Source organism: Meleagris gallopavo, chromosome Z (genome assembly GCF_905368555.1).
Source record: "Meleagris gallopavo chromosome Z, MGAL_WU_HG_1.1, whole genome shotgun sequence".
In the NCBI taxonomy this organism is placed as follows: domain Eukaryota; kingdom Metazoa; phylum Chordata; class Aves; order Galliformes; family Phasianidae; genus Meleagris; species Meleagris gallopavo.
In genome coordinates this window covers 51025168-51052665 of record NC_139435.1, presented here as the reverse complement: position 1 = coordinate 51052665, position 27498 = coordinate 51025168, and the positions used below count along the sequence as shown (strand labels likewise).

Here is a 27498-nt window from a genome sequence, read left to right as displayed (position 1 = left end):
TGGAAAGTCTCTTGCTTTGTACCTTTATGTGTATTTCTCAGTTTTCTTCTTTTCAAGTTTCAGCTTCGTGTTCTGTATTTGTTTGAGCAGCTCCAGGGACTCATGAATGGATTGAAATCCTGGTAGGGAAATAGGAACAATTAATTAAATTGTGTTTGCTTTTAATACACTAGGAGATCCCTCTTTTTTTCCCCAAATACTTCTGACCCACATGTAAATCAGACCACATTAAACCCAATCTATTTATTTCTTCTTTTCACTGAATACCATAAATATGCAATATCAGCTTACGTTGCCAACTCCTTGCTGTAGGAGTCATATCTTCCAATGCACTGGACATGCAGGAATCTCAAGAGCCCCCACTAAAACATTGGAATCTTTTGTTCTGAAATTTATTATCCCAGCATTCTTCTGCTTTCAGTCCCTCATGCCTCAAGCTCCTTCCTGTATGAAGATTGTTGCTAATTTAGAACTTCATTTGTTAATAGCTCTGGAGCAGACCTAGTGAGTTGCAAATAATGAAGGAATTGGAACTGAAGTAAGGAACAGTGATCCTAGTCTTAGAAGATGAGAACATATCAGATGTGAAGAACTTGTGTAGTGTTTTCAGCCATCTGTTCCCTTGGAGTGTTGGCTGAGTGATTTTTTTGCATTAACTAGTGTTTCCATTTTGTTTCCATTATTAGCTGCAAGTGGGGCAATAGGAAACTTTACAATGAGCAAAATCGTCCTTTCCAAAGCCTTGTGCTTTGTGCAAGGTGAATTGCTGTTAGTAGTTGAACAGCCAGAATTGGCTCAGGCTGGTAATTCCCAGAGTCCATGCTCTGGGAATTATGTGCATCGTGATTGTACCCATAAGAAGCATCTACTGTGTGTTCAGCAAGGTTATCTAAATGCTTCTGCATTCATATATGCTATGGTCTGGGTAAGGTAAGCTATTAAACAACTGGGTGCCTCTTTTTCAATCTCCTGTTAGTGGAGAATGGGGAATAAAGACTGTAAAAAATATAAAGCAATCAAACATGATCAGCAGGACCTGAGGCAAAAGGCAAAAGTATTCACCTCTCAATTCAGGTTAGTCACCTTGTGAGCAGAAGAAAGATGTACTCAGAGAAATTTGGAAAGTGGATTGTGAAATTGCCTTTTAGATCATCTTACCATCAGATCCTTAGGAAGAGAAAGCAACCTGTGTGCGTATATCCTGCTGGTGCTGGTAAGGACAGCTGGGCTAACCTAGATGCCTAAAAATGACACCTGTGAAACCAAAGTGTGGGAGAGAGGAACAGTCTTGTGCAGATGCTTGTCTCATTACTGGAAAATATTTTCTGCGGCAGTAATTTACTGTACAAATGTACTGACAAATAACTGCATGAAATTCTCACCCGATCTGTATTCATTCTGGATTTCCTCAAGCTCCTTCCATATCTCTCTTTCAAACTTGGTGATTCTTGCATGCAGATTTTTTTCATCACTCTTCATTTGGTTCAACTGCCTTTTGTATTTCTCTGGGTTATCTGATTGCTCTAGCTGTAGTGACACAAGTAGAAGCTTCTCTTCTATTTTCTTTTCTGCTGCTTCCTTTAAAAACATGGCAGAAGGTAATGATAAGATGCTTTAAATATGCCCACCATTATACTCCATCCTAGCAACCCTGAAATTAATCAGTTTTTTCTTCCCATTCCCAAGAACAAGAGTATTGCAGAAATGCAGTTAGGTCTGGTACCGTGGAGGGATGTCAATCCTCTTTTCTCCAACTAACTGGATTAACTGGTGAAGGGGCTGGGGCAGGCCAGAGGGGCTTTCTTTATTATTTTGTTATTTTTATCATTTATTTTAATTCCAGTTGTTCTCACTGTTTCATTCTCTAACAACAGCCTGGGAATTTAAACAGCTTACTTCAGGTTGCTTTCATGCACTTACCTCAAAAACAAGTTTATGAGCCAAGGGGCGAAGAAATGAGGGGTGTACCCAGCTCCATTAGTAAGGGCAGCGAGCCCCTAACAGCTGCTCTTCGGAGTCCAGTGTCACTCCTAAGGGCCACTGCACCTCCTCAGAGATGTGCTCATAGCTGAGCCATGCTGCTGACCACTCCTTTCTTGCTCTCCAAGTTGCACTGAGTCTTCTGCTAAGGTCCATCATCAACATGTTCAAAATTCCTCACCTTCTGCAGCCCCGGTGGCACAGAGAATTCAGGCAATGCCGGGGTCTGCCTCTCAGGGAAAATATCTGCAAACCTGGCAGAGTTTTTTGAGCCTAAACTGAGTTAATGGTGATGCTGAAAAGGCATTCTGTGTTTACAAACATTGCCATGCTGTACAGGTGGCTGGTGGAGTGAGTCAGCTCCGGGAATAACCAAACTGCTGTTTCGTACTCCCAACACAGCTCCAGCTTCAGCACAAAACACATCCACCAGCCCTCTTATCCATCTGACTTCAGTCATGTCAAAAAGGTGACCAACAGGACTTTTAACCAATTTTTAACATGGTCTGATAGTGATAGGACAGCAGGAATGGTTTTATACTAAAAGAGGGGAGATTTAGGTTAGATCTTAGGAGGAAATTCTTTACTCATAGGGCAGTGGTGCCCCATCCCTGGAGGTGCTCAAGGCCAGGTTGGATGGGGCCCTGGACAGCTGAGCTGCTGGGGGGCAGCCCTGCCCACGGGATGGATTGGGGCTGGGTGGGCTTTAAGGTCCCTTCCAACTCAAACCATTCTGTGATCCTATGTTTGATCCTGAAAACAGCTGGCTGTGCTGCTAAGGCCCGTGTCTGAGCATGGTCAGTGTACTCCAGGTGGGTTTTGAAGCTCACCTCACACTGCTCCCATCTCCAACAGAATGTTTACCTCAGCCCTCAGGGGCTGTGCTGTTTTCCCTGAGAAAACAGCTGTAGGGAACTGCTTTAGCATGAATGATCTCTGAGGGTCCCTTCCAACCCATTCTGTGATTCTGTGACACCAGTAGCCCTGTGCACGCATGTATATGTATACACAAGAATAAAGGCATTCCTTATAACTTCATCTATTAGAAGGCGGCTTACAAATCTTTAAGTCCTGTTAAAGTTGCACTGCTTGACACTGCAGCTCTCCCTGAGAAGAGCTTAACTAGATATTTTAAAATATGTATCAAATATGTATCAAAAATAATCACCAAAACTGCAGTAGGAGGGTAGCTGTGAGACAATGCCTGAGGAGTCAGAAACCTGTATCTGCCTGGTTGCACCAAATGTTTGGCATTGACAACTAGAGATTGTGAAGCAGAATAAGTGGAAATTAAAGTTCTACTGTGTTTTAGTTCCTTTTGAGTAATTTCTCTGTGTGGTTTTATTTAGCAGTCTTCATTCTGGTTGTAAGACATGGCAGGTGTGTTTCAATTGGTTTTGAACTCCAAAGCTGTGTGAACTACATGCAGCAAAGGGGGAAAAACTTTGGAGCTGTGAAGGAATTGATTAAAAGATACCGGCCCTGTGCCAAGCACTGACTGCTGTGGTGGAGTCTAAGCTCTCTGCGTATTAATATACCAACCACGATATGGTGATGGCATGTCTATGTTTAAAACCAGTAAGAATTTGCATTGAAGATCCCTTACTATTCTGAGCCTGTCAATGAATGAAAAAAACCTTATGATGTTCAGTGAAGGCACTGATGCTCATTCTGGGACAAGTCACCGCTATTGGGTAAACTAGGGTTTCACAAATACTCAGTTCATATTGTTGCCCAGATTGTGGGATCTCCATCCTCAGAGGTACTTAAAAGTCACCTGGAGGAGACCTGCCACCTGCCTTTGTCATTTGTCCAGTTTGAATGAGGAGCTCTATCTCCGGACTTCCAGATATTCCTTTGAAATAAATTATTCTACAATTGTATGTTCTTCGTAATTCAGTTGTGGCCATCCCACAAGGCACCAGGGCAATTCCATTTTTGTGCGTAATCTCATGGTAGGTGTAACTTACTGTGTGGGAAGCCTTACCAGCCTTTCCTTCATCGCACTGAGCAGCTGGTGCTGGTACTGGGTTCGATCTTCAGATTGTGTCAGCTGCACCTCCGTCCACTTCCGCTGATTCTGAATCTGATCTTTGAAGTCATTTAGAATGCTTGTCAACCTAAAATTAAGATAGGGTTTTTTTAGTAACAAGACTTAAGGTTTAGTCAGCACTGTGGGGGAGTCTTGAGTCATTAAATTGTTTAAGTTACTTCGGATCTCCTCAGTAGTTTCCTAAGGAGACCAAGCTCAATTATTTTATTAATCCTTATCTTGAGACTGCATATACATGACAAAATGTGATTTCTCTAGTGCAGTCTAATTTAAGAAAATACCTGAGGGCTGAAAAACGCTGTTTTGCAAGTGGTATTATCTTTATTTGAAGTGAATGAAGAAGCTACACTATTCCAATGAACATCAACTGTGCTCCTGGACATCACAGTGGGCACCAGAATCACCTGCAGTTTGAAAAGGCTCATAAGGATGAAAGACATTTTAAAGTAATGGTTTACAAATGCAGAGAAAACATGCACGTGCCTTTGAAGCACCAGCTGGACAGAAATGTGAAAGCCCTCCCTGGAGACACAAAAGGGCAGTGGCTACAAGGATGCCACACAGACTGAACTTGCAAACTCCTGAGCTAGAGAGCAGTGTGCTTGCTTTTCTTATGCTGCAGCATGTAATTGACAATATGAGCCATGAGGAGACATGAACATATGTCCAAATTCTAGTCACACATTTAAATTTCCATTCTCATGCAGGTTGCCAGACTTCCACAGAAAATTTGAGTGTAACTGTATTAATTCCTTAGGCATACTTGGATGCAAAGAATGACCAACTGAAATTTGTTTGGGTCTCAGCCAGCTTACAAGCTAGCAAGAAAGGAGCAGGATTTTATAACTAGACTTCATGCTTAAAGCACTTGTAACACTTATGTCACTTTTCAAAAGAATGTCTGAGAGAAACTGTTTTTTGAAACCAAATGATTGATAACAATTTTGTATCTGCCTAATGAAGTGATAATTGCCATCTAATGTAATGTAATTACTAATGTGATGTGAGAAACAAATTAACATTAACAGAATTTCTCTAAGTGACATATTACTGCTGTTTGCTTGCTTAGACAATGCCTTACCAAGATATTGTATGGCTGTGAGGTCAGTTTATTGTTATTACTCATTTTATTAGTTCTAGGATTATTTTAACAATAATATGAGTTTGGGGCTGGGTGAGCTTTGAGATTCCTTCCAACCCAAGCCACTCTGTGATTCTGTGAATTACTATCCCTTCTGCAAGGAGCTAACAAAAAGAGATCTACAGTGAGCCAGGCTGCAGAGACAGACGAGTTGCCATAGTCTTGGTCCAGATAGTCCCTGAAATATTAATGAGATACTTGTGGCTGTTTAATAAGCGCATCCTCTAAGTAGTGCTGCAATAAATGTGAGAGCAGAACTATTGACAAGTGATCTGCCTCTGTGCAGTTGAATACAGCTATTTGTCAGCTAACCAGCCATGAGAGACGAGTACCCAGTCCCTCAACTGTGGAGGCCAATGCTATCTAGCAAAGCAACACTTCCTCTGAAGTCCTGAAATAGTTTAAAAATTTATCAGGTTTTCAGTATAACTGTATATAGAAGTATCAGTTTGCACTTTTACAAAACAACTGCCAGATCAGAAAAACTGCTGGTTACCAGACAGTTTCATGCCACTTGAAGAAGTAACTGGGCTTTGCAATCAAATTAAACATGCCGGTTCATAAGCAGAAACTCCAGTCTCTCCTAGCAAAAGAAGTTACATTTTACTTCACATTAAAAGACACATTCTAGTGCATCTCATAGTGTTGGAAGCTTCCTATTTCTGTTGGAAGTTTCAGTAAGACCTAATTGACTTACGAGAAACTCAGCATTTTCTTAAATTTTCATATTTCCCTCTTTTCTGGCATTTTTCCATTCTTTTTTTTTCCTTTTTTCTTTTTTTTTTTTTTTTTTTTTTGTATTTGCTTCTTGTTAATCTCACATTGTCTTAATTCTCTTCATCCTTTACTCTCTGTCTTTCTGTAACTCCTTTTTTTCCTCACTTTAATTCATTCTCCTTTTTAGTTGTTATTTCACTATTCATTCTTACTCCTTTTCTTGTTTTCTTGATGTGAACATTTTGTGTTTAAATAGCATATTTTTAACTCTGAATGCGATTCAGATAAATTTAATTCAAATACTCCAAATTTTAAGAAGTGGAAATGCTGCCTTTGAAGTATTGTTGCAGTATTAATATAATTAAATTTCAAATTACTTTTGTTGGCTCTGCTGTTTAGTGCTTGGCTGTTTAGCATTGTTCTGCATATGGATGCCATACACTTTAATTCACTGTGTAATCACTGGAGCTCCTACCTCTGTAAAATTCATCAAGATTAAAAGGACGCTCTGAAAGTACTTTTGCAACCAGAATATGATAAATATATGGCTGAAGAAAGAAACAATAAATTACAAATCCAAGGACATGTGAAGCTGTACAGCTCCATCCCTGTCCTACCCCTGCCCACCTCCCTCAACCAGCACTGCTCCATTCCAGCTGCTCTCCCAACTGAATGACAGAGCAAACCTTTCAATAAAATGTCACCTGCACCTTAGGCAAGTCACAAGTTAGACTCAATTACTGTGGTAAATAGTACCTTTCTACTCAGTGCCTTTCTTTTAGGTATGGAAGGGTAATTGCCTTTGTACCTTCTTACAGGATGGCATTTAGTGCCTCATTTTAACAACTAGCTTACGAGACAATGTATTTTCATCATGTATTTTCATTATTTTATAGCATGGATGTTCATTAACCTTTTGTTTATGTTTTGAATAGATGTTAACTAATGGGTTTGTTTGGCTGTTTTATGACAACCTGTTCATCATACTAAAGTATCCAAGGTGAATTATCATAATGAAAACCATTCATCACCTACTTGAAATCCAGAAGTTGCAATTCGTGATGTTGATCTCCATGGACTGTCTTTAAATTTGAGCTTTGATCCGAGTTGGAAGTCTCTATCTTGCTTAATAGCTGCATTACCTAATGAGAATTAACAGAGAATGCCTTTATGAGCCAGAAGGTGAGCACTTATCTTTAAATAAGTATTATGATTGCAAGAGTGAAAAAAACAACTGACTCAAAGGTACAACTTTGAAATTCTCTCACAAATGATTTCATTCAGCGAGGACTTGAGCTCAGGGTCACTCAGGCTATAAGAATCACTTAGTGGAAGTTTTTGTGGACACAGGTTTTGTAATTAAACTCACAGATAACTAAGACTTTTTATCTCAAGAAGACACTGTGTACCACTAAAACTTCCCTGAAGATGTTAGAAACCAAGGGGTAATATTCCTTGACAGAAAATGTTTATCAAACACCTGTTGGACTCCCAACACCAGCGAAAGAAGGAGACAGTCACTCACAGATCAGTCCCTCGCCTCCCCCATCCACGCTGAAATGAACATCCAAAGCACCAGAGACTCTAGCCTGAGTACAGGCACACTGAGGCATTTTTGGCTGGAGCTGTCCCCATTCTATGGGTCCATTCCCTTCTGGGGGAGAAGGATGAGAGAGTGCCTCAGGAACCAGGGCTGTGGCGAATCATAAAATCGTAGAATCATCAAATCAATTCAGCTGGAAAGGACGCTTAAGGTTTATCCAGTCCAACTCCCTTGCAATGAACAGAGAGACCTACAACTTGAGCAGGTGCTCAGAGCCCCCTCTAGCCTGACTTTGACTGTCTCCTGGGACGAGGCATCCGCCACATCTCTGGGCGACCTGTGTCAGTGCCTCACCAACCTTATTATAAAAACTTCTTTATTTCAATCTAAATCTCCCCTCTTTTAGTTTGAACCCATTTTGCCTTTTCCCATCACAGCAGATCCTGCTAAAGAGCCTGTCCCCTTCATTCGTATAGCTCCCCTTTAGTACTGAAAGACTGCCCTGGTGAGGAAATACCTTCATCTGGTTGATAGCTGTGGCACATGTATGTCAACAGGGAGCTGCTAAAGGCTCATGTTTTGATAGCTTAATACTCAACAAAAAAAAAAAATGCTTTGTTTTGGAAATTCTCATTTGCTTCTTTCCCAGAAACGCATTAGTATAGTTTTCCCCTCCTCACCTGAGAAACTTTGTTCTGCTTCCTGCTTCATGTCTATGACAGCTTATTTTTACCTGCTACTGTTTCAAATGATCTGACACACCTTCATTTCCCATTCTCAAGCAAAGAGGAACATCTTCATAGGAATTGAAGGAGACAGGTGTCCAAACAGTGTCTTACAGCAGAATTCCAGGTAAAATACTTTCATTTAAATTGTCATGAATAATTTTTCTTTGTAGAAGAGGGTATCTGGGTACAAAATGACTGGAACTCTGCCTTGTACAGCAGAAGATGCAGTTAAAATGCAATGATGATTTTTTAATTGATATCAAGTGTAGGAGAAGCTGAATGTCCCGTATCTTCTCCCAAGCTCAACTGCAATGCGTACAGACAACATTCAGTTTGAATCAGGAGCAGAAAGCTGTCATGCTGCAGGTTTACAAACCAAATATATCAGTGGGCTGTACTTGTGAATAATTATTGCTAATGCTCTTGAACCTGTGTAAGGTTCAGGTTCTAAAACAGCTGTTGAACACAATGAACCAGTCACAAGACCTGCTTAAGGAATCATAAGCAGTAACAATTGTTATTTGTTGTTTTTCTCTATGGAGGCAAAAAAAAAAAAAAAAAAAGAGAGAGAGAGAAAATACCATTTTCCAGAATATTTTCAGTGCTACAGTTTCAAATACTTTTGAAATATTGCCAGCTTTCATAGGAAACTGGATATGCTACTAGATGTCTCCTTGCAACCACCTTAAAATTGAAGAAAAAAGAGTGGATGTATGAACTATTTTTCAGCTCCAGAATTAATGTAACTGAATTTTCCAGATGCACTGAAGGCAGAATTGTGCTTTAATTTAAGGGACTTCTAAACCATGCTGAGAAACCAACTGTGATGCATCATTCACAATCTTAGTATTCCCAAATCCTATGATACTTCCATTAACTGTTTTTAGACTACATCTATTAGAAAGGCCACTACCATTCCACACCATCAAAGAAAACTTAATTTTTAAAAAAATCTTGAGATGTTTTATCACTGGTGCATCCATCATTAATATTGATCAGCACATAGGAAAGTAAGCACTCTACGTGTGCCTCATCATCACTCATCAGGTATTGCGAATTTCTGTACTCACCATCTTCTCGAAACTGCCAATATGATTTTTGAGGACAGAGCGAAGGCTGTAGATCTCCTTATTGATGTTCTGGACCTCGTTCCTGATAGCATGGATGTCTCCTGATAGCTGTGCAATACTTGCCTCACATCTGCAAACAAACCAGAGACAAGAGAACATCTGCATGGATGCATATAAGGGTGGAGCTGAAGGTGAGGACGTGGAAGGCACTCAGCATTTGCCCAGCAGTTCCCTTAGCTGCAGTGACAACACACATGCTGTCCGTACACTGCAAACCTCCTCGTGGCTCCCATCAGCTTGAGGTGACCTGAAACAGTTCACAGCTCACCCTGCTGGGCCATTTCCTCCTCAGTTTCCTGCTGTCTAATCTTAAGGGTGAGCTAATTTAAACCTGAAATGCAAATTGAGAGGTTACTCAGCTGCCTCCAGTTTTTGGATGCCTATCTAGAGCGTAGGAGTGCCCAGACGGCAGCATCCTCTGGCTGGAAGCAGATGTGGAGGATGATCAGGTTTGGAATGGCAAGAGGCAAAAAAAAACCCATGATGTTTTATAGGAAGCACTTGTCATTTTCTATTTAAACTCTCTCGGTTGCATTCACTAAAATATCTTGTCACATTTCAAATGGGCAAAGAGATGATATGAGAATGATGGCATTAATTGAATAATATTTAACCAGCTTACCTCCAGGTAACATATGCATCCAATTTCTTTCTGTCTTTACTGCACCTATACACAATGCGTAATATATGTGTATATATTTACATAAATACATTTTTTTCCGCAGGAGGAAGATGATTTGCTTCAGTGTATATGTAAATATTTGTATAACATCATAAATACATCTAACATGAGCTAGAAGATAGAGACTTCTGCTCCTGCACTCCTCCATAAAGAGTGGAGGAAGACAGAGAATTTCCTCACGTCTGCTCCTCAGGAGTAACCACCTGCTCCCATCAAAGGCACTTGAAACAATACTGAGGAAACAAATATCTTACCTTGTGCAGTGTGTGTGCAGCATAAAGCACTGCACCATTTAGTATACGTAGTGGATTAGAAATTGAGTAAAGAAAACAGATGAGTTTTAAAATGCCAGAGAAATTATCCTCCAAAGCACTAAAGCCAGTGCTGTTGTCAGACAAAGGAACTAAAGAGAGGCTATGACAGTTTAAATAGGCCAGTCTTTTGTCATCTCTTGATGATGCAGAAATATTGAGATATACCTGCAGAGCATTCACATCAGGGAAATGAAAAATTTTTCTGCTGATAATAGAGCCTTTGTACAAAGGCCAGTACATTGATTAAAAAAAAAAACAACAAAACAAACAAACAAAAAAACCCCACTATATATATATTATTCATCTGGAAAACAAATTACAAAATAGCTCAAAAGGTGAACATTGCTCTTAAGAGGGCAGGGCATGTGAATTGTGGTGCCTGCTGCACAGCTTTTACCAGTCAAACCTCAAACACCAGCATGGAGCTGGCAAGGGATGACGCTCCAGGGGCTGGGAGCCTCACGGGGACAAGGGACACCCAGCACTGTACTGGGATGGAAGAGCTCATTTGTATGTAACAGCAATGAGTCTGTGGCAAAGGTGGGATTATGGGGTGATAGCAGCCTCTCCACAGCTGGAGCAGTGGGGATGCTCTCAGAGGTGTGCTTCATGGATCATATGTGCCTACCAGCAATACTGGTGCCTTGTGCAGCATAGCATGGTTGCAGACTGGAAGATGTAGTTCTGAAGGGAATGGACTTGCGACTTTTAAAATCCTGCACCAAATCAGTATTTGATATAGGAGATCCTCAACAGACTGTGGTGAGATCATTGTTTTCCAGTCACATACGCAGAAACTGGGAGTAAGTGAGGATGGATATGGAAAAGTGCAGGAAGTACGCTCCTTGTTAGATATGCATACAAATTAAATAGCAAAAAGAAATAAGAGCTTCTAAGGATTGTACAGAAGGATTTAATTATTGGCAGGAATATGGCTGTCTCATATACATTTGAGGAACGCTACCCTATCAAGACATGGAAAGAGCATATATTTAACAAAGGACTACTTAATTTGGCAAAGTTTGCATACTCTGAAGGGTGGAATAACTTCAAGGGCGTGCATCACTGGCTTTGGTAGTCTAGCACTACACTGGATTTTTCCTTTGTGCAACAGGAAAAAAAATCTCAGGAAAAGAATTGTAATGCAGACATCTATGTAAAGTGCAGTGATTATGTAAAGTGCAGTGATTATTCAGTCTTCTTGTTGGTGTATGTGAAGAGACAGGTCAATATTTATGAGAAGTATTGTTTCTTCTCCCAGTTGATTACCTAAGTTTTATTACTCTAAAATATGATCCCAAACCCAAAGGAATTCTTTCTTTAAATTATTTTAAGAATTAGAACACAAATCTAAAATACAGCTAATTTTAGACGCTGGCTGCTGATGTTGAAGGCTGTTTTTACTGTCACTGCCATTTGAAACAGAAACGTTTATATGGTATAGATATGTGGTCAGAAGGTCCCAGAAATTAATGGGTGGCTGTGCCCGTATTCAACAAGAGTGCTCTGTCTGTCTTTCAGGGGAAGACAGAGTGACAGAAAAGAAAGACACAAATTGAATTACAAGAGTTAATCCACATTAATCCTTTACACATGGCAGAATACAGGAGGATGAATCATCTGCTCTGAGAAAGAGCAGAGCACCATTAAGGTTTACTTCATTCCAAGCAATCTTCAAGTGGCTGCAAGTCATCAGCAAAACTTCCTTTGCAAGTTTGCACTAGGAAGATTTCTATTCATTCAAAATATGTAAGTTACATGAACCCCTGAGTCTGTCTCCAGCCACTCTGGGCCATACTTCCTTTATACAGCTTTGAGCTGAGACTCAAGGTCAAAAGAACATGAGAAATGCAAGCACTAACCATCCCTGTTGCGATGATCCTGCTGGTCAGTTCTGGCCCACTTCAGAGGCACTGCGCTGGGGACATTTTTGCCAGTGAGAGAAATGAGAAAGTGCTGAAAATTCGTAAATCACACGAAACTGGGCTATGCTTCAGTGTGCACTGTCATGGGTGCCTGACCTCCATTATTCTGCGTGGATTTTCATTGTGTAGATGGGAATGGATTAGACTTTTTTTTTTAACCCTCTGCATTTTCTTTTCCATTTCCTGCTTTCCCCAGTGTGTTTGGTTTCCTTTGCTGCAGGCCAATGCTCCGGTACAGCAAATGGGAACAAGACCTACAGCAGCAGGCAAAAGTGAGCAGCACGCCTGGAGAAACACTGGGAAAAAGTAACAGGACACATCGCCCACTGAACGTTATGGCTTTGCTGAAAGCATGTCATCTGGAAATTCTGCCCATACAAATTTGAGAACACCAAGAGAAAAATTTATCGTATGATCACCTCTTGCATTCTTTCAATGCTGATCAGCCGCAAGATTTAAAAAATGTATCTTTCTCCTGCCAACTTTAAATGTACTGGCTTCACCGTCTAATTTTGAATTCTTGGGCTTTTCTTCAGTAGTTTGGAGTCCTTCAGTACACTATGAATTTTTTTTCTGCTTCTCAGTATCTATACCTGGAAGTGAAGAAATCTCTGGATATTTTTTTTAGAAGCTATACATAGACGCGTACTTCTCTCAGCCAGATATTTTCCTTATCTCATCACCACATTCCTGGCTGTTCTTAACAACATATCAAGCTTTTCACTTCAGAAAGGGAATTCTGGACTCAGTTCAGTATTCTGAACTGAGAATGGAGCTACCTGGTCCCTGTCCACCAGTACTCCACAGCTCTGGTCCAGTCTTAGCATTTCTGATACTGTCTATTTGTGAGAGCCCACTGTTATTCATCTACCGTATTCCCTAAACTTTTCCTAGAGAATTCAGCAACAGAGCAGTTCCTCACAGGGCTTACAAAGCACTTTTTTTTCTGTTCACCCATATGGCCCACTTACATTCTTTCACAACACCAATCATATTTCTGTTATCTACAGATATCAATAGCAATAATTTTATATGGAAAACATACGACTGGCCTCCAGAGAAAAACAAACAAGGAAACATTAGAAGCATGCCAGTTCAAGGAGTTTTCTTCCTTAAAGACTACTTTTTTTCAGTGTACTGGTCAGTTCAGACATTTCTTAAACCAAATACTTTCTTGATACATAACACATCAGAGTTTCATTTTTCCTTAAGTCGTAACATTAGTGTTTCTAAATGCCTCACAGAAGTTCACTATCAAAGGAAGAAATCCAGTTTGTTCTTTTCACTTTCCAAGAGAGGAGGTGAAGAACTACAGGACAGCTTAAGCTACTTCAGCTGAAGTCAGGCCAGACTAGAGCTGAAGGAAGGAAAAAAAAAATTAAGTACGTTGTGAAGAACAATATAGGGAAAAAAAAGGTATTTTTTTCCTGGTTTGATGATTTTATTAACATGTAGAATGCAAAGTATAGATCTGTCACAAAAAAATGAAGCTATAAAATGAGTGCAAAGTATGTTTGTGCCACCTCTGAGCTTGCTTTGCCTGAACTGGAAAAGAGGGCCATCGTATATTCCTTACCTCACCACTCTTCCACGCAGGTCTCCAAGACTCTGGACATATTTATGGTCCAGACTTTGAATAGCAAAATTGGTTTGCACTGTGATACCATCTCTTGTTCTTATTTGTCTCTCCAAAACCTGTAAATTCAAAATATTTAATGTGGTTCTGGTTTTCCATATTATTTATTTGTACTAAAAAAAATGGGTTGAAGCACCATTTTCAGAAAAAGGCCTATACGCTTGTTTTTCTCTCAAGGAAGAAGTAAGCAGCATATTTTTCTTTCAGAAATCTACACCTGTATAAATCAGTGCTCAATGCCAGATAGTGTAGGGCTTTGGGCAGCCTATGCTAGTAGGAGATGTCCCTGCCCATGGCAAAGAAGTTGGATTAAGTTGGTTTTTAGGGTCTCCTTCAACACCATTCCATGGTGTTGTGAAATTATGTCTACCTCTCCCTTAAGATTCTGCTTTATGTTGAAAAGTCCAGCATTCAAAAACAGGGAAATGTTACATCCACCTAATCCCAAACTGGCATGAGTGTCAGTATAAGCAGCTAGTCAATGTCTTGTTTTGCTCTTTTTGTCTGTTTTATTGCACAGTAATAAGTGTCTGATCTAAAGACAGAAGGAGCAACCCCCCTGAAGGCTTTTTGGCAGTGGCCCATACTGATCATATCTGTATGTGTCACAATAATTAATTTTAGGAAGCTTTCTGGAGCTACCATGACCTTTTACAGACACAAAGCTGAGCGAGGGAGTTATATTCCAGATGCCCCAGTTTTAGGACTCGGGTTGAGAGCAGAGGCCCTGAGCTGACATTTCAGTGTGCCACAGCCATCCAGGGTTATGGTTGGAGATAGGATGAGAGGCACTTCTCACCTCTGCAACTAAACTTTTAACACAGATGTCTCCATCATGCAATTTGAAGTCTCTTCATGGAATCATGGACAGTGAATTAATCAAGGTTGTAGCCCTAATTATCTTGAGGTTGTTAGTTCAGCTTATGCAGTTTTGCAACTCTGTCAGAGGGATGTGTTTCATTGTCTGCAGCTTCACTCCCTCAAGAGTCTTCCCCAGGACAAAGTATCCTTCTTTTTAGGGCATTCTTCATGTTCTTAGAGTATGGAAGACACACTTCCAGGTGAATCCCTTTGTTCTTTTTAAAATGCTTTAGAAATGATCATTGCTCAACTGCTCTAGCTCAGTGTGTGCCAGGAGCAATTCCCCAAACTGTATTCTCTGGTGGCTTTTGTTGACAAGCTCTCACTGTGCTGCTTTGCATGCTGTTGGTCCTTCACACTCAGAAAATCCTCACAGCCGTAGCATAGAAAGTGAGAGATTCCACTTGAGATGAGTAGAGTCATTTACAGCCAGGGAAAAAGTCTGGGCTTAGAAAACTGACAGCATCTTGGCCATTTTTCTAGTAAAATAATCCCGATGTCAGGTGAGTCATTATTTCAAATTTGTTATAATAAACACATAGAATGTATAGTATTTCCCCAGTTACATAAGAAACAAAATTTTGAATTTACTGCCATTTGGAAGGCATTCAGCACTTGAAAAGATAACACAAATCTCGTTGGAAGTCTGCTTTTTGTACTGTACATTTTTGTCCAAAAAGAAAATCAAGGAGTTGGTGAATTTCACATATAAATTTGACAAATAACAGAACAGAATTAAAATCTTTAGCTAGAACAGGTACCCCATGAACTTTCATAACAGAATCATCAGTTATCTCAGATTAAGTAGAACCTGAACCCTCAGTCCAATTTACAGAGAGCTTCATGAAGACTTTCAATGTTCAATTATGTTTTCATACAGAAAGTATGTGACGTAGAACATCTACAACTAGAAAACTCAGTAAAAAAGATTGAGTTTTCATATTATGTTCGAAAAATTATGCAGTTTACTCATTTCTCCTGAATTCTGTCTCCCATGCTCCAACAAAAATGAAAGCAAATAGGATGTGAATCTTCCAGGTAATAGAGAGTAACACAAAAACTTGTTTGTCTGCTTGCCGTGCCTTGCCTTGCTTTGCCTTGCCTTCTCTTGCCTTCCCCCTCCCCCTCCCCTCTCCATGTCCCTACCCTTCCCTTCCCCTTCCCTTCCCTTCCTTTTCTCTTCCACTTCCTCTTTCCTCTTTCTCTTTCCCTCTTTCCCTGCTCTCTTCCCTTCCTTTTTTTCACAAGGAACTGCAAGTGCCCCTATATAAGAATATCAGAATCTACCTAAAATATACTGCTCATGATAAGGACTTTTCCACCCCTGGAACCATACAAATGTTGAGTTGATCATGGGCTAGTGCTGTGCTACTGAAACAAGGGAAATTGCCCTTGTCATTTCTTACCTGAATGTCCTGGCTGAGCTTTTCAACTATGCCTGTTATGGCCTGTATATGGTTCTCCAGTAGCTGCCGAGCAGCAGTCTCTCTGTGCTGAAAGCCTGCGGTTTCCTGGAGGTAGGAGACAATGTCATTCTTGATTCGGAAGGCCTGATGGAGGAGGTAGGCTGTGGTCCTCTCCTGGCTGGAAAGCCGCCCCTCCAGCAGATGTGCCTTGTCTCCAGGACCAGGAGCAGTGGATGGGTCTCTCCTGTGAACAGCCAAAACCCCGAATGTTGTGGCAACCATGGAAAGCAAACCAAGAGAATGGCATGGAGCTATGTCAGGGGAGGTCAGGCTGGCTCCTAGGAAAAGGTTCTTCACCTTTTGTGGTCACAGCCTATAGCTGCCAGAGTTCCAGCAGTCACACACAGCAGTGCTCGTGTTTGGTTTCCCTTTGCATTACTTACACTTACCCACTGGGAAGAAATTTGCAAAACTAATAGTTTTCTTACAACCATCCCAGTCTTGAATATAACCAGTGCAACTGCATATAAATATAGAAGGAAGGGAGAGAGGAAAGATGTTGCACGGAACTGAAATTGGCAGGTACAGTACAAAACTTAATTTAGACAGGAACAATCTGGAGCTTGAAGAAAACTGGAATTATGAGCTACTTCTGAGTAAAAAGGCAGAGAGAAATTTAATTTCTGTAGAACCTCAAGTTTCTGTGTTATCCCGAAATTCTTTTTTTTTTTTCTTCTTAATTTAACCTGTATGTCATATTTATGCTTTCAATGCTATATGAAATACCCTGATATCAATTTAGTTAAAATTTGTAGCCTAGTGATGAATAAAAATATTCAGCCATTTGGGAAAGAAACCGTACGTCTTATCCAACACCACTAAAGACATCCTAGAATTTAACTTATTTGCCTAGTTGCACTCCCATGCTGCAATATCTTAGCAAAACAGGCATTTGGAGTGCTATCAGGTCTAGGATCAACAGATAAACTAAATTATACTTTGGGTGGTCCTGAGTGGGGCAAATAGTTGCTTTTTATGTCCCTTATGGATCCCTTCCAATTCAGGATATGATTCTATGGCTCCATGTTTTCTCCGGCAGCTCTTAGACTGCTATAAATAAAAGTTTCAATATAAAAATAATTTTTAAAAAGAAAGGAGAGGAGAATTCAGCTGCCATACTCAATCAATGCACAAAATGCAAAGATGACAGTTTAATGATTGAAGTGTGCCCAAGGATACTCTGCAATAAATTTTACAACCATATGGGTGGCTGTAATAATGTTCTCCAGCTGGCTTATGTCTGCATGCACCAGGAGTGGCTTTACATTTGTCTGTGCAATTAGGAATTTAAACCAAAAATTACCTTTGGCAGCCCTGAAGCACCAGTAAGATCTGAACAATTATTTAAGTACCCTCTTGATAAGAACTCTAAAAAGCAAGGTGACCAGTTGAAGTCTTGTGTGCTTAGGCAGTTTTCAAAAGCATCATGTTTGTTAAAAAACGCCATAGAGAAATGAAAAGGAAAAGGAAAAAGAGTATATTCTGTTGGTCAATAACTGTGTGAGAATGTAAGTTCAGTGAAGCCTACTGATGTGCAGCTGACCCTCCAAGGCTAATCTCAAGAGTCAGGCTCAGGGTCTGGTTATGACATGAGCATGATTGCAGCCTCTAGCATATGTGGAGCCTAAAATAAGTCTAAGTTGCAGGGTTTTGGGCTTAAGAACATGCAAAGAACCAGCTTTGTGCACAATGGCTCAGCTGGTGTAAAGTAACCCACCAAGAAAGTGCAGTAATCTGATTTGAGCCCCAGCAGGAGCTGGTAAAGGCTTAAATGTGTGATCCCTGAAGCTCCAGTCCCCTAGGGCTCTTTTTCTTCTTGTCTGACTTGCAGATGTTTTCCTGCTGAGGAGTCCCAGGAAATTCCCCTCAGACAGAGCATGTTGAATTTCAGCTTTTTTGCCAGTCACAGTTCCACATTCAGCTTAATGCAGCTTACACGCACATGCCTGGGTAAGTGCTTGTCTGTGTGTGGTCTGGCTTTTCTTGCGGTTCTGCTGGATCTTTTCATCCACGCATCCTGACTTCCCTGCTGTGCAAGGGCAAACCAGCCCACTTGCTTGCTGTGACTCACAGCTTAATATTTGTCTAGGCTCATGTTTCCTGAACCTAGCCTGCGACAGACAAGTCATACTCATATGAGAAGAATTCCCATTCTTGCAGTTTACAACCGAAATTCCAACTAAATCACCAAACCACAGGACCAATAGGGACCAGGTACAATGAGGCTGGTAAACAACTGGGTGTGCACAGCCCTCCCTGCACAGTTTGCTGAGATAGTTCAGTGACTGCTGTGGTCAAAAAGGAAGGACCTTGTTCTTTCTCCCTTCTTTCTTGCTCATTCATTTGCTCCTTTCCCTGCTCCCAGTCTCTTGGTCCCATTTTTGCATTCTCTTCTGTACTTTAAGAAGGACACTGTGCCTACTGGGCATCCATGGGTTGATTCCACTTGTTTATGCAGCAGAATATTGTTCCTTTTTGGTGTTTGCCAATTGGCTAAATTGCTTTTTTCATCAGGTGAGTGTGTCAGACTGGCTTTCAACGGGTTCCAGACCAGCATGAGGGGAAGAGCTGAGGAGGCAGTGAAAGAAAGAGAAAGAAATCTCTTCAAAAACAGTGGTGAGCCAACAAGCTAATGAGAAGTCTTGCTGCCATAGTCAATGTCCCAAGTGCCTTGTGAGAGGCCTGAGGATGCCTGTCACAGCAGCACCCAAATGATGTGGAATTTGGGACATTACGTATCACTGACCTAGGAGCACCAGCTGCCCCACCCCACCCCAAGGAAGCTGTTAACAGCTTTGAATGATACTCTCAATGCCAGCATCTGGGAGCATCTGGGATGGAAACCTCACGTCATCTTCCATAAATATCTTCCTCATTGTTACAGGACTTTGATTATAATCTGTCACTTTACATCATTTTGAATTCTTGAACGCATACTGAGAGCAACAAAATACTCTAAGTTCTATGTCAGGGCAGACTTGCCAAAGATTTAGATCCTTAGTTAATTATTAAATTAACTTCTGCTACAAACCTTGTTGTCCTTTTAGTTTAAAGTTAAAATATTAGCTTTGATTTTATTTTGCTTCTGTAGAATGAAAATAGAGTTAAGAAATCTAAGACAGTTTGATTTGTTAATGACCTCCCTCAGAAGAGCTGAGTGCATGCTGCAAACTAACCTTGCAAGCTACTGGTCTGAGCACGTCGTTTATTATTATCAACCATAATTAACCACTGGGACGAGAAGCCGGGGCTTTCAGTTTTCTTGGACTTTGTACCTTACAAGCACTACCACCACTGCTCCTGCACACACTGGGATGCTTTCTGTAGGCTGAGCTATCTCCTGTGGGGCTCAGAGCCAAATCATATGCTTTGCAGCACATGTAGGCTGAGAGAGCTGGGCTTGTTCAGCCTGGAGAAAAGACTACAGGATGACCTCATTGAAGCCTTCCAGTACTTAAAGGGAGCTACAAAAGAAGGGGAGTCAACTCTTTACAAGGGTAGATAATGACAGGACAAGGGGAAATGGTTTTATGTTGAAAGAGGGAAAATTTAGGTTGGATATCAGGGGGAAGTTCTTTACTCTGAGAGTGGTGAGGTGCTGGAACAGGCTGCCCAGAGAGGTTATGGATGCCATGTCCCTGGAGGCATTCAAAGCCAGGTTGTTTGGGGCCCTCAGAAGGCTTGTCCAGTATTAGATTTGGAGGTTGGTGGCCCTGCCTGCAGCAGGGGGTTTAAAGTTTGATGTCTCCTCTCTGGGAGAGAGAAAACCAGGGCTTACCATTGTTTTGCCACAGGATATTGGAGGCCATGCTATAACTTCTGGTAGAATTCCCCTCAAAAAGCTGCCCTGGCTTCCCAAAGCCAGGTGTCTCACACACTCACTGAAGTAACCCCTATTCCTTTCCAATTTCCTGCCATCTTTTGCAAGCCTCCATCCATGCCTCCAGCTCCACCATCCCCCCTGAAGCTTCCCTCTCCTGCCATTAGCCAGATGCAAAACCCCATTGCCACTTGCCCAGACAGCAAGTTTTTGTGCTCCTGCTTACTGCTGCTCAGGAGACTAAAATAAAATAAAATACATAATAAAATAAAGAAAAATAAATGACCCTTTATTCACACCAAAACCAGCAGTTGCATTTAACTTTAGCTCTACATGGCTACTGATTCTCTTGAAATCTGCAGGAAAATCAAACCTCTGAACTCTAAGACTCCAGCAGATCTGTCTGAGGTGCCTGAGGAATTCAAAAATCATAAAATGAACAAAGAGGGGGAAGTGGAACAACCTCACACGCTTCATTGTTCTGTGGAATCAGGTTAACAGCAGTGCAGAGGCACTTGTAGGGAAACACTGCACATCAGCAAGGAAAAGATTCAAATCATAGAGTCACATAGAGTTGTTTCAGTTGGAAGGGACCATTAGAAGTCATCCAGTCCAACCCCCTGCAAAGAACTTCTAGATCAGGTGCTCAGAGTCCTGTCCAGCCTGCCCTTTGATGTCTCCAGGAACGGGGCATCCACTGACTCTCTGAGCAACCTGTGCCAGTGCCTCACCACCAGTACTGAAAAAACCTTGCTTATATCCAGTCTAAATCTCCGCTCTTTTAGTTTGAACCCACTTGTTCTATCACAACAGATCCTGCATAAGAATGTCCCCTTCTTTCTTACAACCACCCTTCAGATACTGAAAGGCCACTCTTAGGTCTCCCCACAATCTTCTCTTCTTCAGACTGAACAGCCCCAGCTACCTCAGCCTGAGGGACCCTCATAGTTGAAGTGCTCCATCTCTTTAACCATTTTTGTATCCCTCCTCTGGACGTGTTCCAAAAAGTACATGTCTCTAAGGCAAATAATCAAAATACCTCCAGATGTTGTATTTTCTGGTTATCTTTGTTTATTTTTGTTACTCCTAAGAATGATAAAACTTTAAAAAATAATAAAGGAAGGTATTTCACCAATAGCGTAAAGTCCTGGTTCCATTAATGGGACACTGAACATTTCCTAACAGAATTTTCCAAAAGCAAAGCTGTAGTTCTAACTTAGGGAAACCAGCCTTTAACTTGTAGTATTCAGGGTTAAAGAGACAGTAAGAAAATATCACAAAAATTCAGAGAAACAATGTATAAAATGTGACATCAAGGGCAGTTAATCAATTTGCTTTTATTCAAAGTCATTTCCTCAGTTGTGCAAAAAAGGAGTAATCTGGCACGATGGCACTTCATGGTTGTGAGTAATCAACGTGCATTTTCAAATTATATGAACCTGCAGTGTTCTCGTTGGATGCAAATAAATCCTCATTTCTTTCACACTGTGAGAGGCTGTGGTTTGGAGAGAATATGGACTTTTTCTGGCCAACAGGGACTTTGGAGAAAATAATACAACCATGATCTAAGAGAAGAATCCACCTCTTGTGTGTTGTTCCAAGAAAATGCCACCATCCCTGGCAGCATGTCTGCCCTCAGAATGCCTGTGCAATGCCAGAAATCATCTGCAGCATAATGCTTACTGGTTGAATCAGGACAGGGCTGAGAAAGCAAAGGTGTTCCTCACAGATGTAAAATAGCTCCTATCCAGAAGGAACTGTTGCATGACTGAGATCATTAATTTGGGTATTTCTTAAGTCACTTCTTTTGTTTGGCTTTTGGAAATCAGTATCCAAGCAGGAATTTCAATAATAACTGATCAGCAATTTGCTACTAACCATGCATCCTGTTAATTTTCACCTACTGGGAGCGATATAGGTCACTCTGCCCTTCACTGCAGCATCAAAGAGAATCTTTCCTTCCTAGGAATCCAGATGCACATTTTTTCATCCTCTCTAACAGTCAAGGACAGTACTTTCTGCACAGAAACTCTGTTGAAAAAAAAAACAAAGTCTAGTTCTAAGAACTATGTGAAATATACAACAAATTTGGCCAATTAGAATGGGAAGTTTTTGTTGTTGGCTTTTTTTTTTTTTTTTAAACAGAGATCTTGAAAAAGCCCGCAGATATTTACTGAGTAACATTACAAATTATATGCAGCAATGTTGCAATATACACAAATCTGAGAGTTCACTAGGTTCATTAGTTTCCTGCTAGCTCAGTTAATCTAAATATATCCTACTTCAGCATGGGAAAATATGTCTATACATGAAAGCTCAAAGTTGGACATATATCTCCTAGTATCTTTTCTCCTATCAGCAGCAGTGATCCATAGCATCCTCTGTGCTTGCAGTTCCAAACACCATTTAGGAGTAGGAAGACCAGCAAGCTGTTAGATTCTCCTGCTCTTCACCTTGAAGAGTCATTAAAGCTAATAGCTTAATGCTACATGCTTTGGCCAGTAAGAAAAAGCAGAGGGAAGAAAAAAGTACTAAAATCTTAAGAAGAGTTCTTAATCTCCTAGCTAATGAAATGTTGAGATATAGGCTTGTGTTATTTCACAAGTCATGTGATGCCAAAGAGAGGGCTTTTTGGTCTAACCATAATCTCTGATGACAGTGATGGGGCCGAGGAACAGCATGCAGCTGTGTCAGGGGAGGAGCAGCTGGGGGTCAGGGACAGGGTCTGCACCAGAGCATGGTGGGCATGGAATGGGATGCACAGGGCAGTGGGTCGCAGTGCTGGAGTTCAAGGAGTGTTTGGACACCACTCTTAGGCATGGGGTTTGATTTTGTGTGGTGCTGTGTAGAGTCAGGAGTTGGACTATCTGGGAGCTCAAAATTTAAAAAGAATTATTATATTCATTGTCTATGAAACACACTCACGGTATGCTTGTGGGGTGACTGGAGACTGGCAGCAGACATATATGGCTGAGCAAGGGGAAATCAGGAGCTTCATGCGCCCCACAGATCTCCAAACAGACTTTCCAAGTCAGTCCCTGCCCAGATCACAGGAATCATAGAGATCTTATTTCAGAAAAATATTCCCAGCTGCTTCCATCCAAGAGTGCATAGTTCAGGAAGGAGTAGTGAAGTTTGGAGCACACTTTCATCGAAGAACAAAGCCCATCTGTAGAACAATGCAGCCATAATGGTGTGGAGCAGCTGCCGCCATTCATAGCCTCAATGTAGAACTCCAGAGGAGCCATAAATGTTCTGAGAAAACGCATTACTGGGCTGCAGTCTCACAATAAATCTGCACAAATCATTCGGTTCCTATTTGCTGTTTTCTGCCTTGTGGAGAGCATGCCACAGAAATCAGCTGTCTGACACAAATGCTCTTCTACACTGAGCAGCACTCTTTCCCACACAGAGTGGGACTCATTGCACAAGGCAGTATGGCCTCGTATTTCATAATTATGGTCCAACAGCCAAGGTTACCCTTGGAGAGACTCTAACTCAGGATTCATTGAGTTTTGCAAGATTGTGAGTTCAATTTATTTACCTTGTTCTCTAAGTAATCTGACAAATAAAACGGTCAGTGATGTGACTCATTTCTTGGTATCTATATGAATACAGATGTAAATAGTGATGTATGTTCAAGGGTACTGAATTTAAGGACACTTTTCTAAAATTACTATCCTTTGTAGCTACAAACAAGCCAAGGTCAAATATGTCAAGTAGTTTGTTTTTAGGTATTATATATTTATAAAACCCATGAATTATTAGCTGATTTTTATATTATATGCTGCAGAGCACTTATGTCAATGCTACTGTTGATCAAATAAATCATTACTAAGTCTTCTGCATGAAGAGAAATGAGACTATAAAATAGGCATGTAATTACATAGCTGTTGAATAGTGTCTTAAATAATCAACACACAACAGACATGTATACAACTCCCCACAGAATAAAATGTACAGCAAAATAATGGAGGATGTAGCATTGTAAGTGCAGTTCAATGTGGCTATAATCTGGGTAAAGCACGCAGATGTGCTGATGGCTTTTTGGATTGTAGAGCTGCCACACAAGAGATAATCTGAAACCCTGCAGGAGCCTGTCCAACCCCATACCACAGTAATCACAAGGGCTTTGAGGGGTGAGTTGGAGGCCAAAATCTTGCTCCTCAAAACTGTTTCAGAAGAAGCAGAAGAGCATGGACTGCAAAGCAGTGGGAAAAAGGTGGACAGCCAAAAATGGTGGTAAAGTAGAAAGTATTTGATGAAATTAATCCCGGGCATGTTCCTTGCTTAAGCCAATAATGAAGGTTTTGTAGTATATCCACAGATATTATTTGTCAGCATTGCCTAACTGCTTCTGTCATTAATTAAATAACCCTGATGCTCTCATTATCAATTCCTTGATAACATCTGCTGAATAGGAGGTTTTTAAGCGATGATAAAGATCTAAGGAGTTCAGCAAATGGTTCCATCAGACCACTGCTGTGCCCAGGATCTGTCTCCTGCACTTTTATTTAAACCAGGTTGAAACATGAACTACTTTTTCCCATACCAAAACAAGCAGTTGATCTGGCATCCCTCACAGAGCTCTGCTCAGACTTGTTGAGTATGTTATTTGGTACCATGGAGCGCAGCATTTAACAGCAGGGAAAACAAGCACTAATGAATACTTTCTGGGAAAATCACTCACATTTTAGTGCTAATAGCAGTGCCTGCCATTTAAGCTAAAAGCTGTACTCCTGGCATGCGGGCAGCTGCATGGTAACTGTTTCCTGCCATGGCCATGCAAGCTGAACAGGAGACTCAGTGTTACGGGAAACATCAACATTATAGCTAGTTTGGGGACATGAGCGTCAGGCTAGGACAAGCCAGCCTTTTCTCCTTGGCTGCACTGTTGGTGCATCCCTTACTTGATTACTTCAGCTTCCGTAGGTAGCGAAACCCTGAGGGTTCTCATCTGGCTGGACTTCCCATACGACATATTTCATCAAGTAATCTTCCAGCAGTTAAACACAGGACACAACCTTCAGCAATTGGTCCCAATGTGTGTTTTGACAAGGGATCAAATCTCAAAAACTGGAGTGGGAAACTTACCTTTTATTGCATTTCCACCACATGCAAAATCTCAAGATTAGTAATACATTTTCCCTCACATTCTTATCACCACAGCAAATTGGTGACATAAATGTATAAAGCTGCAAAAGCAGAGATATCAAATGGACACAGAGCACTTTAAATTAGAAAGTAGTTTGGGAGAAGCCAGTCTGCAGTACTGTGCAGTTCATGGATTTGGCTTGCACAAAATTGTGTAATTGCAGGAGTTTTTCCCTTTTTACTTGGGAAGCGCCAGTCTTGTTGCTCACAGACACTTGTGAGCACTTTAACTAGATTGCTCTGCCTGTTTGAAGCTTGAAAAGCCTCTCAAAATGAAGGTGCAAGTAAGGATAACCAAAAAGGCTAGGCAAAGCAAATCTCAGAGGATTCAAGAACTTCTGTGTATTTAGAGTCCGGAAAGGAACGTCCGTCTGTATAGAGCACCAGGAAATGTTTTTGCCATGGCTGCTGCTCTGTTCACTGCTGCCTGAAACCCGAAGGCACTGTCTGCAGCAGAAGGCTGGTGCTCAGGTGACAGATCCAGCAGTTTCAGGTGGGCTTTAATCATGCCCTCAATCCATTTTAGACATTTTTCAGAGCAGTATGCTGTCTCTGCTCAGATAGATTTATGTTTCTGTGACTTAATAAAACTGCCAGAACCAACATGGAGTGGAACTGGGGCCTATTTCCCAGAGAAAAGTCTGGTTTCAAACCCAGGATCAAAGATCCTGCTCTTGTCTGGCTGAATCGTCTCCATGAAGAGGATGTCAGTAGCAATGGCCACAGCTGCAGGGCCATGCCTGACATGGAAATGAGAACTAGGTCCCTGGCTCCCCAGGCTGCCAGTCCAGCATTAAGCCCAGAAAGCTAACTATATCCTGAGCTGCATGAAAAGAAGCGTGGCCAGCAGGCTGAGAGAGGTGATCCTGCCCCTCTATTCTGCACTGGTGAGACAACACCTGGAGCACTGTGGAGTCCTTAATACAGGAGAGATGTGGACCTTTTTGAGCACATACAAAGGAGGGCTGCAAAAATGATACAACGGACAGAATGTCTCTCCTGTGAAGACAGACTGAGAGAGCTGGGGCTGTTTAGCCTGGAGAAGAGAAGGCTCTCAGATGACCTGAGAGAGCCTTACAGTAACTAAAGGGGGGCCATAAAAAAGAAGGGCACAGACACTTTCTGTGCCTGTGATGACAGGACAAGGGGAAGTGGGTTCAAACTAGAAAGGAGAGATTTAGAGTGGATATAAGGAAGAAGTTTCTTTTCAGTCAGAGCATTGAGGCACTGGCCAGATTGCCCAGAGAAGTGGTGGATGTCCTGTCCCTGGAGACATTCAAGGTCAGGCTGGATGTGCCCCTGAGGACCTGATGGAGCTGTAGGTGTCCCTATTCACTGCAGGGAAGTTGGACTTGACGGCTTTTATGGGTCCCTTCCAACTCAACTCTATTATTCCATGATACTATGGTCTTCAAGGAAAAGCTGTGGAAGGTTTTGTTAGCATAAACATGGCAAATCAAGGCATGTCAAGTGAGAGTATCCAGACTGAAACACATAGCCAAAAATCTCATTTATCAGGAGGAAAATTGATACTTAGTGTGTCAAATAAAACCTCCTCAAAGTTAGTATGCTTGTGTCAGTGTTGTCAAAACCAGCAATTTGGGTCCAAAAATGTCTAAAGTGTCTTTAATACTGTAACAACTTTTACAGCTGTAAAATAAGAATTAATTTGCTAATGAGAAATCTGAATAAATAAGCATAATATACTGTGTCTATCTCTAGGGTATCATCTCCATTTTCCCATATGAAAAGCAGTGATAAAGGGCTTCAGGAATCTGAAGCTAGAGTTGGTGCTACACAGGCAGCACATGTTTAGGCAACTGCAGTTTAGCATACAAACCTCTTAGTTCAAAAACCAGACTTTAAATTCATAGAGACTAACAGAACTTCAGAGTGGGACTTCTTGTGACACAGTCACACCAAATTGTACCCCAAAAGACTGAAAGTCTGAGGGAAGCCATAGGGTGAACACCCCTGAAAGACAATACTGTAGCCTGAAATTGGTAGTTTCTTCTCCCTTTTTCTTTTGAAACATGAATGTTAAACCTGCACAGCCAGAGCTCCAGAAAGAAATTGCCAAGGAAACCAGGGTAACACCAAACCCAACCTCCCTAGCAGTCGGCAGCCACTTTGCAATAAATCCAGCAGCAGGTAAATCACAGACACACCTGCCTCTAAACTCACAAAAGTCCTATCTCTTGGCAGTGGGCAAAATCTCTCACGATGAGATCTGAAAGGCACACAGACTTGCCTTCGTAGCATGTTGCAGGAGGGGCAGGAGGGCAGCAGGGTCACCGTCCCGGCTCGGCGCTGGCTGCTGCTGCCAGTGCATTGTGTTTGCTGTGGTC

General features: G+C 41.3%; 1 protein-coding gene across 1 annotated transcript; it reads right to left on the bottom strand.

Annotated features, from left to right (window-relative positions):
• On the bottom strand, positions 1-27498 carry FAM81B (family with sequence similarity 81 member B). Its single transcript, XM_031557362.2, has 8 exons — positions 27402-27498; positions 16117-16360; positions 13790-13908; positions 9233-9362; positions 6927-7033; positions 3968-4100; positions 1383-1578; positions 1-119 (listed from the first exon to the last, which is right to left on the bottom strand). The coding sequence occupies exons 1-8, from the start codon at positions 27410-27412 to the stop codon at positions 25-27; spliced, it is 1035 nt and encodes a 344-aa protein (XP_031413222.2). The 5' UTR covers positions 27413-27498; the 3' UTR covers positions 1-24.